Source organism: Delphinus delphis, chromosome 6 (assembly GCF_949987515.2).
Source record: "Delphinus delphis chromosome 6, mDelDel1.2, whole genome shotgun sequence".
NCBI lineage: Eukaryota > Metazoa > Chordata > Mammalia > Artiodactyla > Delphinidae > Delphinus > Delphinus delphis.
Genome location: NC_082688.1, coordinates 53,714,640 through 53,734,273, shown reverse-complemented (window position 1 = coordinate 53,734,273; position 19,634 = coordinate 53,714,640). Strand labels below are relative to the sequence as shown.

Genomic DNA, 19,634 nt, shown 5'->3' with positions numbered 1-19,634 from the left:
TGATGCAGCTGGAGATCTAAGAGATAAAATTAAGGAGGAGGAGGTGAGGGCCCCACCCCCGAGGTTAGAAAAGGGGATAGTCTTATAGCTTCCCTCTAAAGGGTGTATGCTGAGAGAGGATTGAATGTAAGCCATTCTGTGACCACAGAGAGGTGCTTGCTGTGCTTTTCTTCTGCCAAGACAGGCACTACCCTCTGGAGGTCAGCCTGACTCTGTAGTTTCTGCCCTCAGCCTCTGCTTGGCTAGGAACACTCCAGAACCCATGGTCAGCAACCCTAACCAGAGCTGATTGAGCCCTAACTCCATCTGCCATACACAAGCACCTCCATACCCTTCTCTTCTGCTTTTTTTTTTTTATGGCTAGTGGACACAGCTAGTCCAGTAAAGACTGATGTGAATTGAATGTATGTTCTGTGTCCCTGTGGATCTGAGAATAGTAAGGGAACCGGGGAAGTAGTGGGTTAAGGAATGAAAGAAAAGTTAGGGAAGCAAGCATGAAAATGGAGAGAAAAGAGAGGAAAAAGTAAGGGTGGGACGTGAGGTCATTCTGGGAGGAATACAAGTTACCCTGCTTAATCATTTAAGAGTTATTTCCCCCGGTTTTTTCCTAGCTAATCTCTTTTGTTTTCCCATTTCCATTGGCAAAATTTAGTCCAGTTTTACCATATTAATTTACGAACCCAAAAGTATCTTTACATTTAAGTCTTGTTACAGTATGTACTCCTCACACATCCCCATAAGAAATTTTGTAAGGTAATATCAATAACCATTTTGTTTTTTAGGCAATATTGGACGTTGTTGTGAATCTTCAATTTAGCCTGATAGAAAAATTGTGGCAAACATTCTGGCGCTATTCTCCCTCTACTCCAGCTGACGGCACTACCATTACTGAATCAAGGTCAGAATCAATATGCTTTTCCAATTCATTTTCATGGCTGAGTAGATGTCACAGCTAACAAATTAGAGATATGTATACCAGTTGTGAACCTTACCTGATAACATTAATTGAATAGATTGAAATAAACCACAAACTACTCTTTTGAGGTTTCAGCGTGTGTATTATAGCTCCCATTTATATTGACTTGGGGGACTGCAGTAGAACTATTTCATCCTCATGGAATTAGTATCATATCTGCCTTTCATACCGTCAGAAAGTATTAACGTGCATAGGCAGCTCTGGGGGAGTGTTATAGATATCCAGCCGTGTGGCACCAGGGCAATGGTGGTATAGTTCTAACCTCAGTAATATTTGATAAACTAAAACTATTTTTAAAGTCCATTTTCTTTTTTATCCTCATTTGCCATCTATTCATTTGCTACATTTATTCACACCAGCAATCTGAGTGAAATAGAAAGTCGACTTCCGAAAGCAAAGCTGATAACTCTGTGCAAACATGAGTCTATCCTGAAATGGATGTGTAACTGTGACCATGGGATGTACCAGGCTTTGGTGGAGATTCTCATCCCCGACGTCCTTAGACCTATTCCTAGTAAGTTAAATGCAGACAAGTACGGATGCTTTTGTTCTCATACATTCCACCCAGGAAGTTTTGGGTAGTGACGTTGCAAACTAGAGTGATTCTAATCTCATTAAATTTGCCAAATAGAAAACATGCAACACAGAGTATTGCATGAAAGCAGCCTAGAGCAAAACTGTAGTAAAAAGGGAAAAATTCTCTGTTTTTCAATCTTTCATTTTCTTTTTGACAAAAAAGACAACCTATAGATGTGACAGCCCCAATGACTAATTGCAAGAACACTCCCAGGCCAGTCAACCATGTGAAAATCATTCTACCCAAGGAAAAGGTTTCCTTCATAAAGCCCAGAATTTTTGAAATCTGTAATTGCTAGACCAGCCTCTTTCATGTTTGCTTTTGATTTGAAATGAATTTATCTTGGTTTCTACTGAAGTTGAATTTCTTTATAAAAGCATTTACTTTGTCACCGACATCACGTTAAGAACTACAAATGCAGTTTCCATTAACAGTAATGGTTAGCTGGCATTTTGAGAGAAAAATCAATGCACCTGCACTAGCAGTGTATTCCTGCCATGAAGCAAATAGGAATTCCATAGATAAATTAGATTACTTTTTTAAGTGATAGTGTTTTTTAAACTACCCTGTTGCAAACAAAGCTATTTTTTGCAAGTGTCAATATAAAAGCCATCATGGATACTTGTGTTAGAGACAGTTGAAATGATTTTAGGTCTACATCTTTATGAGCACCTACTAGTAACCTTAACTTTTAAAGATATGGAACAGAATTGCTACTCTACAATGACATTAATAAGGTAAAAGCGATCTTTTAGCTTGTAAAATTAGCAGCCATGTACTCGAAGTACACTCTTCACAGTTAATTTGTGTTAAATTATTCCAGAAAATATTTAAATAGGGATTTAGCAAGAAATGGTGAAGATACTAACATTTGTATGTTTATACTTTCTTTTTTAAAATATGATAACAGTGGAAGATATGAGTTATTTCTTATGTTCCCTACCACCTTAAAATATATGCTTAGACATACATTTACATATAATATCAATGAACACACACATACATAAATTTATATAGAAATTAGTTTTTTAAAAATCCAGCTGCCATGGTCTCACATTTTTATAAATTACTAATATTTTCTACCCTATCTGCACCAAGTTTCCTGACTAAAGATTGATTAAAAGTGATGTTGTCATGGAAAATTTCAACGTGTAAATTCTCTACTGATTTATGTTCCAGAATCTGATTTTCCTGTTTTTGTCTTGCTTCCTGTGCTCTGAGTGATAATCTCTAGAGATGTTTAAGAGAAGTTGCATAGGGTAGCTCATTAGCCTATGACATCTTGCCACCAACATAAATTTCTCTCATGAGATATAAGAAAAGGTGTCAGTGAACACTTTCTTTTTTGAGGCCAGTCAACAACATCAGTGTTCATTAAACAATTCTAAAATCTGTTGCTTCTATGTTAGCATCACAAGACTTTAACTTGTAAACTCAGCAGTTCCCTAAGTTAAATCACGTATCAAGTGTAGTTGGCTTTAAACCCCAGAATTTTTAAGCACACAATACACATGACCTTTGTTTTTGGCAAATTTTGATTTGAAAACCGTTTTATTTTGTCAAGTAGTTTGTCTCTGCATTCAGACAACTCAAATTCAGGAATTATGAGTATAGTTTTACAGTTTCTCTGAAGTTACAAGATGCATTAAGGTGCCACCCTACCAAGTAAATTTGGAATTTTAATTCCTGTTCTATAACAAGACTTAACAAAAATAAAGCTTAAAATACAGTGTAGATCACTATCTTCTGATTGTGCATTTTAATATTAATCATAAGCAGGTTGAGACAAGTTAGCTTTAGAGTAGTTTTAAATTTCTAACCATCCATTCATGAGAAAAAGTTGTCAATCTGCACAATTTGATCTGACATGAATCCCTATAGAGAGAACAAACTTAATTTTATTTTTGAAAATTTAATTTTCCTGGCTACTAGTACTTCACTCTACCATTTACTGTCCAGATGGGATTCCTTTTTTTAGCCAAAAAAGTCTGCATATCACACTAATTTAAAGTCAGCTTGAAGCTACTATACTCTAAAATACATTTATCTGAAAATGGGGAAAAAAAAGTGAAGTGTAAAAAATTGTGTAAGAACTCAACTGGTAACACTCAAATGTACAATTTATGATTATAATTAAAGGTGACCCAAAATGTCATTTAGTACAAAAAAGGAAAAACTTACAATCATTTGAGATACAAAGCATATCTTTTTATTTTACAATCTCCCTAGCATTATATGTGTCTAAATAAAACAAGACCCATATTAAATTTTTTTAGTAACTTTTCTCAGTTCTTGTTTTTTTCAGATTAAATAATTATTATATATTAATTATAGAAAACTACGTAATACAGATAGCCAAATTGAATCTTATACAGAATTTTACTGAGTTTCAAAGAGGGTCTTTAATTTTTTTTTCCACTGTTTTTCATTTCCATTCATGCCTGCCCTCCATGGTTCCAGTACATAATACAACAGAAAAATATTTTTCTTTCTTTTTTCTTTTTGGCTGAAGTGAGAAGCTTTGGAAATTTCAAAAAATTAGTTCTCAAGAAATTTCCAGCTCAGTGTTTCCAATAGATGATTCTCGTGGTTAAAAGTCTGCACTTCTTGAGTGTTTTTCCTAATCAAAATGTAGCCATCTCAGTTTCTCTTCTGTCATTTGACCACTTAAAGAAATAATTTTTAAAAATTTGTTGTTTTTATTATGGAATAGTAAAATTTATATCTTTTGCATTTAATTTGAGTAAGTTAATTATTTCTAACCCTGCTTTAACAAAAGTAGTAAAGAAGCATGTCAGACTCATTTGAGCACAGAAAGAAAAACCAAGGAATTTAATCCCATCGTTAACATTAATACTCTTGGGAGCCTTGGACAAAAATGTAACCTCTCTGTCTCTTATTGTGGACTACCAATTGTAAGACTTACCCACATTATAGGGAACCCACAGGGATTTATTTTCTGTTGTGGGTGCTTCAAACACTTACTTATTAAATGTCTAAAACTGCTCCCTACACCGTGGAGCCTTGGGCACAGGTGAAGTAAAATGCTACTGACTGAATTACTTGTTGAACAAGAGAAGAATTCTGTTTCCTATTATACAGCCATCTCAATAAGCAGATCCGTTTTTATAAAATAGTCATAATCACCCCTGTTAACGGAAAATGCTTCTAATCATTTTATGACCACCATAAACACTACTCTCATGGGACCTATCCCTATTCAGGTTTTAACAGAGATGTAAAGAGTATGGAATGGACTGTTTTAGGAATATCTTAAGAATATTGGCCTCTGTGACAGCAATTTTATTATCACAGTGATCTTTTATCGCTACCTGCCAGTGAAATGGAGAATAGTTATCCAGAAGTATCAAGGCAGGCAATTTTAATTTTATCTTACTTTTCAACACGAGTGAGAGATATCTACTCTAATTGACATGTTCTAATGTAAAGAGATGCATAGAGAAAAAGAGAAAGCTTTGCATTATTTTCTTTTTAACTAAAGAAATGAAAATAGGTTAAGAGCTTGAAAAAAGTCAAGATAAAGAATTTCTAAAGAAAATACTTAGCCTTTGAGCACAAAGCTGTTTTTGAAAAGAGTGTTTTGTCTAAGATAAAAAAATTCCATAAGTATATTCACAACTGGTATATGTTGCTATAAGCAAAAATGTTTGAATGTTTTCATTTCCCAACAAAGTATCATAAGTATCTGGGAACAAAATAGCTTTAAAAGACAAGCCCATGATATAATATTTGGATTCTTTCAAAGTTAGGAATAATGTTAAATAAAGTCTTGTCAATGAGGATAATATAAGCTCTGTGCTATTTCACATGTTGTGCTTGCATGTTTTCCCTTATTCTAGCATAAAGATTAATGTTCTTTGGTATCTTTTTCGTTCTGCTTTTATTCTTTAACATTTAGGTGCCTTGACCCAAGCCATTCGAAATTTTGCAAAAAGCCTTGAAGGTTGGCTTTCCAATGCCATGAACAATATTCCACAGAGAATGATACAAACCAAGGTACACTTTTATGTCCTTGCTTTTTCTTTTGTGTTTAGGAAATCGTTATGAACTATGAATTTTAAATCTGTCCTATCAAATGATATTATGTAGAATATTAATATTGTAATAAATTAAATCTTTTTAAATTGATTTTTGTATTTGTATTTTATAACCATGTGGTAAAGAACTTGCACAAGATATGTTGTTTGATGATGCTCTTTTCAGAGAGACTAGGGAAACATTTTAGATGTGGTGTATTTATCAGCCCTTTTCTAAAGTGTATATTTAAGATTGCTTAATTTCAGTTATTGAAAAGAACAGCCTAGAATGTTCAAATAGTTTCCATTTGAGTTTTAGAATTTTTAGGTCCCCTACTATACTCACTGTATTCCGAAATGTTCATGTAAATTAATAACCATTTGCTTTTCAGGATGTTTTGGTTTTTTAACACTGGAGAATGCTTTTGTGAATCAAGAAATCATTTTTTTAAAATAAATTTATTTTATTTATTTAATTTTGGCTGCGTTGGGTCTTCGTTGCGGTGTGCAGGCTTTCTCTAGTTGCCGCGAGCAGGGGCTACTCTTCGTTGCGGTTCGTGGGCTTTTCATTGCCGTGGCTTCTCTTGTTGCGGAGCACGGGCTCTAGGTGCGTGGGCTTCAGTAGTTGTGGCTCGCGGGCTCTAGAGCACGGGCTCCGTAGTTGTGGTTGGCGGACTCTAGAACATGGGCTCAGTAATTGTGGTGCATGGGCTTAATTGCTCCACGGCATGTGGGATCTTCCTGCACCAGCGCTCGAACCCGTGTCCCCTGCACTGGCAGGCGGATTCTTAACCACTGTGCCACCAGGGAAGCCCAAGTAATCATTTCTTAAAGAGAACAGTTATCTCATAGTTGATGAGTATATTTCAGGAATGTGGATTATTTAGCTAGAGATATGAATTCTCCTCTCCACTTTGTCCCCTACTAACCATGTTACTTTAGATTAATCTGTGAACATACATGACAGATTGGACTGATTCTGTCTAAACTTTGATAACAAAAATCACATTTGTGGCCTTTTGTCAGGGTCTGTATCTACTGTCAGATGCCAGCAATATGCCTTGGCTTTCAGTTTGAGAGTGTAATTGAAGCTCTTGTAGCTGACAAGTCTGTGATAGCACAAGTCTGCTTCAGCTTAAGGTTTGCAATAACACATTCTATCTCTAAAATGTATAGGACACATTGCATGAATATGCCCACCTTAGATTGTTGCTTTAGAGCTGTGCTGTCAATACAGTAGGGCTAACCACATGTGGCTATTTAAATTGTAAATTTAATTAAATTGCATTGAAATTTACTTCCTCAGTCACACTAGGTATATTTCAAGTGCACCTTAACCCATGTGGCTAGTAGTTACCATACTGGGTAACACATAAGTAGGGCGTTTCCATCATTGCAGAAAGCTCTCCATGGTAGTGGTATTCTAGAGTGCCACGTTCAGGTGGGCAAATAAAGGAGGTGCTATTTGATTATGATGGTCAGAGGAATGTTTTCCAACTTGCAAAGTCAGTCATAGTTATAACAATACTTTCAAACAGCTAAAAAGTACCTCCTGCCCCAGTGTCATCAAAGTGGATCTGTAGCAATCCATCTGCAATATGGGCCATCTCACTGACCTCTAGAGTTGATTTGGGTGGTTTACCTTGGAGGAAGGTGCCTTCTGCTATTCCTCTCTCACGGACATGCAGCCTTTTTTCAGCTGAGCATTTAATCAACAAAGATGATCTAGTGTGACAGTGGAAACAGCATAATGAGGTTGTGACTGAAAGTTATTATCAAAATGCCTGGATTCATATCCCACCACTGTACTGTAGTTTCTGTGTAACCTTGAGCAAGATCGTTAACCTCCCTAAGTCACAACATGTGTCTAATAGAATGTTTATGAGAATTGAGCAAGGTAATGTATGTTAGGCATTTAACACAGTGCCTGGCACGTGATATGTCCTTGATTAGTATAAACCACAGAGATGGGAAAATGTGAAATACTCTCTTTGGGGGTATGTGAACGTCCCCCAAGTTCCACATGGTCCTGAAGCATCTCACTATCAAGATAGAACATCCTTTGGCCTGTGGAACACCTTCTACTGCTCAGCCAACTGACCGTTCAATCAATTGCTTGTTATATACCCATAGTGATTTAATGTCATTCCTGTAAATATGTTAAAGTCCTCATTAGATCTGCTACGCAAGTAACAAATTTTCATGAGATCATGAGATTTAGATATTTTCCTAGACTTTTTCTTTGTCGTTAGCTTTGCTATCTTTCAATCTAACCCAGTTTGTTCAGGGTTTCAGCAGGAAAAAAATGGTATATCCAAAGGGGAGAATAATTGAATAGAGTTTAAGGGTCTGTTTCTAAACATGTGAAAAGAGTTAAGAAAACCAGGGAGGAATGGTACAGCACCCCAGGACTAGCAAAATAGTGGGAAGTCTGCCCATCCCTAGGTCTGAAGGGGAAAGAAGTGATTATGGCATCAGATCTTCTCCTTCCTCCAGAACTGTGGCCTTACGAAGGAGAGGGCAGAGGTTGTGAGGGAATTAGTAGTTTGACTACTTTCTTCCATCCTTCAGTCTCCTACCAGTGCCTTTCATTGGCCAAACCCAACTGGAAGCCAAAGGGCAAGAGAGGCAGTTAATGTAATCTATTCAGTTTAGCCTTCCTGGGCACAGAGCAGAATGGAGAAGGCCGGAAAGTACATTTTGAAGGACAAATGGAGATTTTTCTGGATAGCCCTTTTACAGAAATTCAAATTCTGAAGAGTTGCTTGTATCCGATAAGTTTATTAGCTATGTATTTGCTAATAAAGTCTTTGAGTGTTCTTATTTCACCTCAGAATTACCCACTCCTATTTCACCTCTATAAAATAAAGGTAAAAAGAGTGAATCTTAATGACAGTGCTCTGAAAAGCATGTTTTTTAATCCAGTTTAAAAAGTGGGACTGTATAGTGTGGTTTTCCAAGTAAAAGGAAAAAAAAAATTATTTACTTAGTTTGTAGTTGACTGTCATACAGAGAATAAGAAATGAAAATCAACATTTTTCCTACTTGTCTCGACTAAATCATTTCTTGCTATGGATTAGTAGCTACTTGCAAGACTGGTTTAATTAATGGTGCACTCAGATGTCGAAAAATGTGGGAGTTTGTTTTAGCCTTGACCTCAGCCTACTCAAAAGGAAAGTAATACTTGGTTTAGAGGTTTAAATGCTATAATTTACAAGTAAGCTCTCTCACCAAATGAATTTGAAATAAGTATCAGAGGGAAGCATTTAAAATTTGGCAAGGGAATAAAGATTTGAAGATTGCAGTGGTTTCTTTTACTGGAGGGGAAAAAAAAATCCCAACTTAATTGGATTTCTTTACAGGTTGCAGCTGTAAGTGCCTTTGCCCAGACTCTGCGAAGATACACGTCGCTCAATCACCTGGCCCAGGCAGCTCGTGCAGTGCTTCAGAACACTTCTCAGATCAACCAGATGCTCAATGACCTCAACCGTGTCGACTTTGCCAATGTCCAGGTACTCTGTTTTCTTTCAAAACGTGTCTTTTAATGAAAGGTATCCAATTTTTTTCTTCTTAATTGGGATCATCATATTTCTTTTCAAAGTTACATCAATTCACAGGCACATCTAGATTCACAATATCCTGAAAGAGGAGAGTTTTACTCAGCTATGGCTTTACTCCTCTGTTTTGCGGTTAAAGTCTGCTAATATTTATAGTGCTAGACAGCAACATATGTCATCAGGGTTTGCTGAATGATTAATAGAGTAATGATGACCACAGTCAGTGAAGTTTGGTAGGCAGGAGATGAAACGCTTTCATCTACTAGCTGTGGGGTCTTGGGCAAGTTCCTTAACTCTTCTGGGCTTTACTTTCTCCATTTTATAACACATATCTTAGATTACTGTTTACATATTTAGTAATATGTAAAGCCCATAGCACCATGACACGCACACGAGAAATTTGTTTTCAAAAGTGCCCCACCTTGGTTCGTGCCCCGGTCCAGGAGGATCCCACGTGCCGCGGAGCGGCTGGGCCCGTGAGCCGTGGCCGCTGGGCCTGTGCGTCCGGAGCCTGTGCTCCGCAGCGGGAGAGGCCACAACAGTGAGAGGCCCGCATACTGCAAAAAAAAAAAAAAAGTACCCCACCTTGAAACTCTATTTCAGAGTTTACTATAGGTACCTGGTAAATACTTGTTATTTGAAAAGAATTAGGTGTAACATATCTGACTCTTTTGATCATCCAAATGAAAGAATAATTTTTTAACCTAGTGATGAAACTACTCACTTGTACATCAAAGTACACGTAAAAAGTAGCTACTTTAGGAATATTATTATGGAATCCCAACAAGTGTTTTATTTCAGATGCTAAAATAATGAAGCTAATTGTTACCAATGGAAAAAAAAAACAGTCCATGGCTCACTCAAAGCAAAAGCAACAAAAGATATATAAATATTGAACATGATCAAAATTTTAAACTTCTGTGCTTCAGAAGAGACCATCAAGAAAATGAAACAACAACTTATAGTATTGAAAAAATGTTTGCAAATCATATATCTGATAAAAATTTATATCTAGACTATATAAAAAGAACTATTATAACCCAACAATGAAAAGACAACCTCGTTTAAAAAATGGGCATAGATCTAAATAGATATTTCTCCAAAGAAGATATACAGATGTCCAATAAAGTGCCAGAAAACTCATTCAGCAGCCACCAGGGAAATACAGATAAAAACCACACTGAGCGGCTTCCCTGGTGGCGCAGTGGTTAAGAATCCACCTGCCAGTACAGGGGGCACAGGTTCGAGCCCTGGTCCAGGAAGATCCCACATGCCACACAGCAGCTAAGCCTGTGCGCCACAACTACTGAGCCTGTTCTATAGAGCCTCCGAGCCACAACTACTGAAGCCTGTGTGCCTAGAGCCTCTGCTCTCAACAAGAGAAGCCATCGCAATGAGAAGCCCGCGCACTGCAACGAAGAGTAGCCCCCGCTCACTACAACTAGAGAAAGCCCATGCACAGCAACGAAGACCCAAGGCAGCCAATAAATAAATTAATTAATTAAATCTATAAAAAACCCCGAGATACCACTTCACACACACTAAAATGGGTATTATCAAAAAATAAAATGGGTATTATCAAAAAGACAAATAATAGGGCTTCCCTGGTAGCACAGTGGTTGAGAGTCCGCCTGCTGATGCAGGGGACACGGGTTTGTGCCCCGGTCCAGGAGGATCCCACGTGCCGCGGAGTGGCTGGGCCCGTGGGCCACGGCCGCTGAACCTGCGCGTCCGGAGCCTGTGCTCCGCAGCGGGAGAGGCCACAACAGTGAGAGGCCCGCGTACCGCAAAAAAAAAAAAAAAAAAGACAAATAATAACAAGTGTTGGTGAGGGTGTGCAGAAATTGGAACCCTTATACACTAGTGATTGGAATGCAAAATGCTGCAGCCACTTTGGAAAACAGTATGGCAGTTCCTCAAAAGGTTAAACCTAGAGTTACCATATGATTTGGCAGTTTCACTGCTAGGTACATACCAAGAAAAATGAAAACATGTCCACCTAAAAACTTGTTCATGCGTGTTCCAGCAGCATTATTCATATTAGCCACATAAAAGTGGAAACAACTCAAATGTCCATTAACTGATGACTATGTGAACAAAATGTGATATTCCACACAATGGAATATTATCGGGCAATAAAAAGATGAAGTTCTGATACATGCCACAACAGAGATGAACATTATGCTAAGCAAAAGAAACCAGATACAAAGGACCGTACATTGCATGATTCCATTTATATGAAATGTGCAGAACAAATACATGTATAGAGACAAAAAGTAAATTAGTAGTTGCCTAGGTCCTGTAGACTGGTGGGATTGGGAGGTGATAGATAAGGAGTAGTATGGGGTTTCTTCTTGGAGAAATGAATACATTCTAAAATTGATTGTGATGATAGAGGCACTACTCTGTGAATATACTGAAAGAAGCCATTGAATTACATACTTTAAATGAATGAATTGTTCGCTCTGTGAATTATATCTCAATAAAACTGTTTTAAAAAACAATATCGTTGCTTAAAGATAAACTGATTATTACTCCATTTCCTACAAAGTTTAATCTACAATTCTGGACTAGTTTTATCATTTAAAATATATCAAAAAGTAATATTTAGGTTTGATTTATTTTAGGGTGTCGTTAATTAGTTAAGTTCATTCTGACTTTCATGAATTGGGTTTAAACTTCTAATGTGTATAGTTTTTCTTAGATCTACATAAATATTTTTATATATACAAGCACACATACGCACACACGTGCAAATATGTAAGCTCCACAAGAACAAACTGTCTCACGTTTACAAATCCATTAACTTTACATATTTCAGTGGAATTTACATTAACTGATTTTAGTGGGAATATTAAGAGTTCATATATTTTTGCCTTAAAATGTATACTGTTATGTTTTTTTCAAATCTTCATTCAGAAAAGATATGTTTAAAAGTACTTTAAGAAGAGTAGAAATGGTAAGGCAACTTCTAGTTTCAAAAAGTAATTTAAGTTTAATAACCGAAAATATATTTAAGAATTATTCCTAATAATATCTGAGAAAGATTTAAAATTTTCTGTTTTAACATTATTTTCATTCGTATAGTTGTGTGTCTGAACCCTATGAAGTATGTATAGAAATGAGTTCTTCCTGGTTATAAACGCCAGCCTTGGCAGCATTATTGCATATAAATGGTCAGTTATACATCTATACTACTACTCATCCCCCACTCACTGACTTTGAGATTACCTTTTTTTCCCTTCCTTTATTCTCAGCTACCAAGTTTTTCTGGGTCCACATGACAGTTATTAGTGCTGAAACCTGTGTGCTTAAGTATCTGTCCTCTAAGACCTCCTTCCTTTCGTTAGAGGACCACGAGCGCAGTGGTGTGCCCTCCATTTCCCCCTACATTTTACCTCTCACAACTCTGTTCATTTTCATATGTAATCTCTTTCTCAGGTTAGCATATTTTATCTTGAACTCCTTTCTTTCCTCTTCTGTTCCACATTTTACCTGGTTTTCAGTCTCCTGCCTCCCATTCCACCTTCATCACCCTCTCCTGTTCATTTGGAAGTCCCTGCCCCTATGAGATTAACCTCGTTAAGACTGACACCCTAAGACATATAGGGTGATGCTCTTGTAATAAGGGAACTTTAATTTAAAACAATGAAATCACATGTAAGTGTCAATATTTTAATGCTCTAAGAGCTTAAGTTTCTTTCAGGATATCCATAAATCTCTTTCATTACTTCATTCTTCCCTAATTAAATCTTTAACTCATGCATTCAGGATAATTTTCCTATTGCCGTATAATTGGTTTTCTGTTTTAATTAACTGATAGCATTACAATAGTATTGCTTTAGAATTGTTTTGTATAAATGGATAGTTTTCCAAATACAGTATGGGCTAAATATACTTGGGTTGGTTGACCTGATAACCTAACTTTTGCATATACTTGGGTTTCTGTATTTAAAAGACATTCTGATTTTGAAGCTACTGCCTCCTTATCATCTTGGAGATAATTTATTTCCAACTTAATAATATCTTTAATTTTCGTCCTTAACCTTTTTCCACTATAGAACTGAAATATCCAAATTCCTTCACAGGAATATACTTCACAGGAGTAATTACAGTGTACTCTATCGTTAGTATATTTTCAATCTTAAGAGTAGTAAAATGAAATATAATATAAAGTAGTTTGAAAAGTCAGAATAATGTCCTATGGCTTTATTTCTCTAAGTTTAGTTTTAGATTATCATTATCTCTTGGCAAGAACTAACTTCCTAGGAAGCAGTGAGTTTGAATTTATGTTAAGAAATGAAATTAAATTCTTCCAAGGAGGGCTTCCCTGGTGGCGCAGTGGTTGAGAGTCCGCCTGCCTATGCAGGGGACACTGGTTTGTGCCCCGGTCCGGGAGGATCCCGCGTGCCGCGGAGCGGCTGGGCCCGTGAGCCGTGGCCGCTGAGCCTGCGCGTCCGGAGCCTGTGCTCCGCAACAGGAGAGGCCACAGCAGTGAGAGGCCCGCGTAACGCAAAAAAAAAAAAAAAAAAATTCTTCCAAGGATACCAGTAAGTTCCTCCTGCCTCTTACCAATGCACAAAAAAATCTTCCACAGTGGGTATAGAGTTTCAATTTTGCAAGATGAAACAGAGACCTATTGCACAGTAATGAGCATATAGTAAACACTCCTATACTGTACACTTCAGAATGGTTAAGATGATAAGTTTTGTTATGTGTTTTTTACCACAATAAAAAAAATGCTTAGCCATTAATGAAAAAACGAAAACAACCTCCCCTATCCTTTCTTGAGACATAAATTCTTCCCTGGGTCCTCTTCTGAACTCCTAAATTGATATAAAAGTTCTGGGAGTCATTTAACAGTGTATTTTGAAAAACCTATTACATAGAAAAAAGTACAAAAGTAAGCAAAGATGTAGTTACTAGATTGCTAATTCCAGCATTTTTCCTAATAGTAAGAAATTGGAATGACCATAAATGTGTAACTGTATGGAATTGGTTTTGTAAATAATGGAATATTTATGCATTGAAGCAAATTCCGTCACTGAACAATAAATATAGCTCCTCATTTGCCTATACAGAAAGTCATTTATCATATATATTGAAGTGAAACTAAGCAAAATATCAAGTAAAATGTATAATATGAGCCTCTTTTAAAATAACATATGTACATAAGCATACATGCATATGTATATACTACATGTGAACAGTTTGAAAGTTATTAGCATGTTGTAGTTCTCTCTTAATGTTGGCATTTTAGATATTCTTAATATTTTGTTCCTTTTTGTTTATTTGTATTTTCAATTTTTAATAATCATTGTGGTGTACTTAAAATACTTAAAAGTGATATTTAGGAGGTAAAATCGGAAAGACTATTACTAATTAGATAAGAGAAAGAAGGATAATAGATGGTATCATCAGCTGGGAATGTAGAAGAAACCCTAGGTTTCCCTGAAGAAATAAAATGAATTGAGTTTGGGCATTTTATATTTGAAGTACCTCCCAGTTGAAATGTCTCTTAAATAAGGTAAAGTCTGTAGGGCCAGGAGAGGTGCTGGAACCAGAGGGTGGAGATTAGGGGTTTATTTAGTTGAAATGGTTGATTTGAATAAATGTGTCCTCTGAGAACAGATAGATTGAAAGCTATAGACACTTTTCAGAAAAATACATATATATTCACAATGTTTTAGACATAGAATCAGGACCTTCACAGACACCCCTCCACAGAAATCTATTGTGAAAATATTACCTGGACACAGTGAACCCAGTTTAAAAATTCTTGTCACATTTCATTTCTCTAATGTTATGCTTGGGGAAAATGAGGCCCACGCAGATTAAATGAATTGCTTGAAGTCAGTTTAGCTGATTCAGGCCCTATGTTATCATCCATGTCCTTACTCAAATATTATATTACCAAATAATTGTATTCTGACCTTAAGAGTATAGTATTTTTTTAATGTTAAAATACAACATAGCACTAGAAACATTGTAAAACTTATGGCAGCCATTGAAAATTAACTTTAGAAGTTCCTGTTTTCATTGCTGTTACCAAACATGAAACTTTCCTGTCAGAACCAGAAGGAAAACTATAGTGATCAAATTTCTTGGCAGGTAGCCTTCCTACATTTTCTCAAAAGTATTTTTGTTGTTGTTGTTGTTGTTGTTTTCGGGTCTGTGAATTAATTTGCATTCATAGCCTTGCCTCTGTAGCCCTTGAGACTTCAGTTTCTTATCCATAAAACTCATATAGCATATACTTCTACCTTGTATCATTCAGTGTTTGTTTTTGTTTTAATCCTGAGGGACCACTTTTGGCCAATTGAATCTATTTATCCATCTGACTTACGCTAAATCTTTTCAAATGAATTGGCTTTAAAGTTTTATCTGATTGGGAGAAAAAAGAGAGGGAGTAAAAACTAAAGAAAGACGCCTCATACTGTAGGTTCAGGCTCCTGTTTTTCTTAAGTAATCATATATTTTAGTCTTTCACACAGACTAGTTAATGTAGAAAAACCAAGTCATACTTTTATGTCACATCACTTTTTCATGCACAAAGGCGATGTTAGTTTCCTTAATAACTGACAAGTAGTCCTTCATTTTCTTAATTCATTTAATTGTTTTACGCTTTCAATATAATTTGCCATTTATGCCTATGGTTTGTGTGCTGACACTCAATGAAAAGGTGCTGAGTTGAACTTTTTCTTTGCTTTCTGTGTACTGTCCCAGGAGCAGGCTTCCTGGGTATGTCAGTGTGATGACAACATGGTTCAGAGACTAGAAACAGACTTCAAGATGACTCTTCAGCAGCAGAGCACCCTGGAGCAGTGGGCTGCATGGCTTGACAATGTGATGATGCAAGCACTGAAACCCTATGAAGGAAGACCCAGTTTTCCTAAAGCTGCCAGGCAGTTTCTGCTAAAATGGTCTTTCTACAGGTATCGTCTCAATTTTTCCTATTCTGCAATTATGTATGTACATGCTTCTCAGAAAAAAAGCAAAGAAAGGAAGACTTTAGTTTGCAGAAACTCCGTGTTGTGATTATCTTCAACCCAACTCATGACTACAGCATCATGGAATTGTACCAGGAAGCTTATGGAAATAAAATTCCTGCTAGGAAAAGAAAGGCTCTTATTCAAAGCCCTAGAAGTTCTCAGATGGGAACATCTGAGATCCCAGTCTAGATAAGATGTTTAGCAACAGTCAAAAAAGGACTACAGTCCTCCTTCTCGCAAACGTGTATTATTTAGTCTTCTTTCTTGAGCCCTTACCACCACTCTTCTTCTCTAGTTCAGGGATTCTCAAACTGTGGTTCGCTAGACCAGTAGCATCACTATTGCTTGGAAACACATTAGAAATGCATATTTTCAGACCCCTCCCCAAAATGTACCTGAATCAGAAACTGCAGAGGGGAGGCCCAGCAATCTGTGCTTTTTAAAGTATCGTCCACGCAGTTCAGATGCATACTCAGAACCACCTAGTTAATTTCTTAATTTGATCAATTACAATTGTTTTCAAACCTAGCTGCACCTCAGAATTAGTGGAAAGAAGAGCAAAACAAAACTCCTAGGTATCTCCCAAAAACTACTGAATCAGAATCGTGGTTGTTAGAAAGTAGTGATTAGGAGTAGGGATAATCAGAAATTTTTTTTTTCAAAACGCTTACTCCTGGTGATTCTAATGCATAGCCAGTTTAATATCGAATAATCTAGTAATACAAAATGAATCACTTTTTGACTAAAAGGATATATATATATATATATATATATATATATATATATATATGTAAATGTATGTTTTTCTAGACATAGAAGAACCCCAGCAGAGAAAGATTACTTGATATATAATATCAACTGTTGGGGTGAACCATTGACCATAGGTCTACACCAGGGGTTAAAAAACAGAACCTGTGTGAGTTGGCATATATACTATATATATGACATAGGATGGAATTGACAGAGTTCCATTTCTTAAGCTAAGTTACGTAAGTCGTATTTTTGACCCCGGAATTTATTCTTGTGATGGGAGTTCATTTCTTTGCTTCTTTAGATAATGGTGGCCTCACTGGCTCGGGCCGAAAAGCCATGTCTACTTTGAGGTTTAGGCAGTCCCTAATTTAGTTCCTGTGCAACCATGCACACATCAAAGTAGTGACTACAGGACATACCACTGACTGTGGCTGTGAGTACCCTATGGTCATCATCTGGACCTCAGTGGTGAGTCCAAAGCAGTTGTGAGGAGAGAAGGTATAGAAAGAAGTAGCAGAGTTTAGAGACTAGTAGAAATTCTGAACCCAGTAAGCCCAAATTACAGGATTTCCATCTTGTTTTGACCACCTTGATAAAGATGGAACCAGAGATCTTTTAATTATGATGGTAGTTGCTTGGTTTTTATTGTGACTTATTTCTTTCTCAACTGATTTGGTCCAATTCTTATTTCTTAAACTGAAGTAGAGGTGTAGATTCGCTGTATATGTTTAATTAGGAGTTAAATTATCCTTACATCCTGAAAACCGTTTTCTAGTGTCTAGCCCAGGGTTAAATGCAGTGAAAGAAAGTCTACCAGTTTTGTGTTGTTGTTTTGTTTTTGTTTTGGGGACGGAATAATTCCACAGTTCTGTCTCTCATATATTTAGTGCTTTTAGTCCGTATGATTTGAAAAGCACCTTATTATGGTGCTGTCTAACTCTGTGACCCACTGATATGCTTCATTAAAGCCAGTCCTAGCTTTAGATCTGGGTGTCAGTGAGCAATGTGTTGATGATATGAGTTTTCCTTTGATATATGGGGAAGATTTGGAAAACATTATCACAGTATTCTCAAAGTAGATGTAGAAATAGTAGTATTAATAGTAGAATTCAAAATTTTAATTTGGGAACATTTCTTAAGATTTCAGATATTTTCCCATTTGCTTGCAAGTTGATTTCATCCATTTTTTTTCCTCAGAAAATCATATAGATGGTATATGTGCTTCATGAATGATGAAACAGAAGTTATACTAGCTGTTGTTCCAAAACCTATATGACCAAAAGCAGAGTGCATCCTCTATATCAGAAAAAATCAAGGATTTTTTTTTTCTTCTTACTGCTTTCTTATGTCATTACATCAGACTTGCCCTTACTCCTTCCTGAGGACTTTTTTTTCTATGTTTAGTTGATATCATTTTAGAAATACACTCCTGGAGCCTTTGTCTCCACAGAGATTTGTTGCAGGTATCTTGACAGAAAATTACTTACTTGTATTTCTTGTTATCTGCAGATATACAAACCCAGTAGATCATCACTTGCCTGCCCTCTGTCCTCCCTCAGTTGGGGATAGTTGGCTTGTTATTGTTAGGCACTATTATGGTTATTATTTTCATTTCAAGAAGTCTTGAAGGCGTATACTTCAGGGCCACAGAAGGAAAGGCATATTCAGACAGATGCATACCTCCTGCTGGTAGGCGAGGTCAATAACTTAGAAACTTAAGAGCCTCTAAAATCTGACCTTTTTTTACCAAGGCATAAGAACATATTGAGTAATGAAAACTGCATTCACAAACAGAAGCAGAATTACAGAGTATTTTTTTTAATGTTTTTGGCTTTTTTAATAAGATTTGGCAAAAAAAAAAAAGAATTTGGCAGTCACATATGTCAACCCTTCATTTTCTGAAGTTGATTAATCTCATAATTTCTAAAATTCTGTGTATATATTTATATGCATACAAATAAAGAAATGGACTGGCAGAGAATCATGATAGCAGCAGTTGACATGTTGCTGCAGACACCCTCTGCTCCAAACGGGGGTCTCTCCTTGCCTAACCTGGCTTTAAATGACTACTGCTGGCTCCCTGAGAGGTGGAAAAAATATCACCACCTTTCTTGGGCAGAAATGTAGAAGTTAAGTGGGCCATTTCTCAGCTTGTGTGTTTTGTGGATAACGGAACACAGAATTCCTCAGGGTCACCCTGAGGGTCAACCAAGTATCCCATTTTTAAAAATGAAATTTATAGCTTCGATACAGTGACTTGAAAGGGGGCACAGAGAACCTAGTTTGCCTACAATTGAACAATATATAAATCTTCCAAAAAGTAATACTCTCAGAATCAGCTATAAGCACTGTTTGAGAAGAGTTCACGGTACGGGGGAGGGGGTGGTCACAGGTGCGACGTTCTCATCTTTCTTCTTTGGAAGGGTGTGATGTATCCCCAAATACATAAAGAGGTGGATTGAGTATCATGTGTTTGGGGATATGTTTCATTTTCCACACCATGAGTTATAAAGATAAATACACAAAGGTATTTCTCATCCATTATAAAATAATTAACATTTATAACTCTGATTTTAAAAGGAGTTGAATTCATGGTAACTTAGCAACATGAAATTCAGTGGAGTCAATTTTGCAGCATATCTTACAGAAGTCTGAATCAGACAATAGGTTTCCAATTAAACTGTTAATTGTGTCATTTGATACTTGGCTTGTAGGGCAGAAGCCCAACACAGAGAGCATGAA

The 19,634-nt window shown here is 36.6% G+C and overlaps 1 protein-coding gene across 2 annotated transcripts in view; it reads left to right on the top strand.

The window, feature by feature from the left end:
• Positions 1-19,634, top strand: part of RFX3 (regulatory factor X3) — a 291,963-nt gene that overhangs the window by 243,395 nt on the left and 28,934 nt on the right. For both annotated transcript variants that reach the window (XM_060014684.1, XM_060014683.1), the window contains 5 exons: positions 783-898; positions 1,336-1,490; positions 5,473-5,570; positions 8,953-9,102; positions 15,874-16,082. In XM_060014684.1, coding sequence (XP_059870667.1) covers positions 783-898; positions 1,336-1,490; positions 5,473-5,570; positions 8,953-9,102; positions 15,874-16,082 — 728 coding nt within the window. The remainder of the gene's footprint in view (positions 1-782; positions 899-1,335; positions 1,491-5,472; positions 5,571-8,952; positions 9,103-15,873; positions 16,083-19,634) is intronic.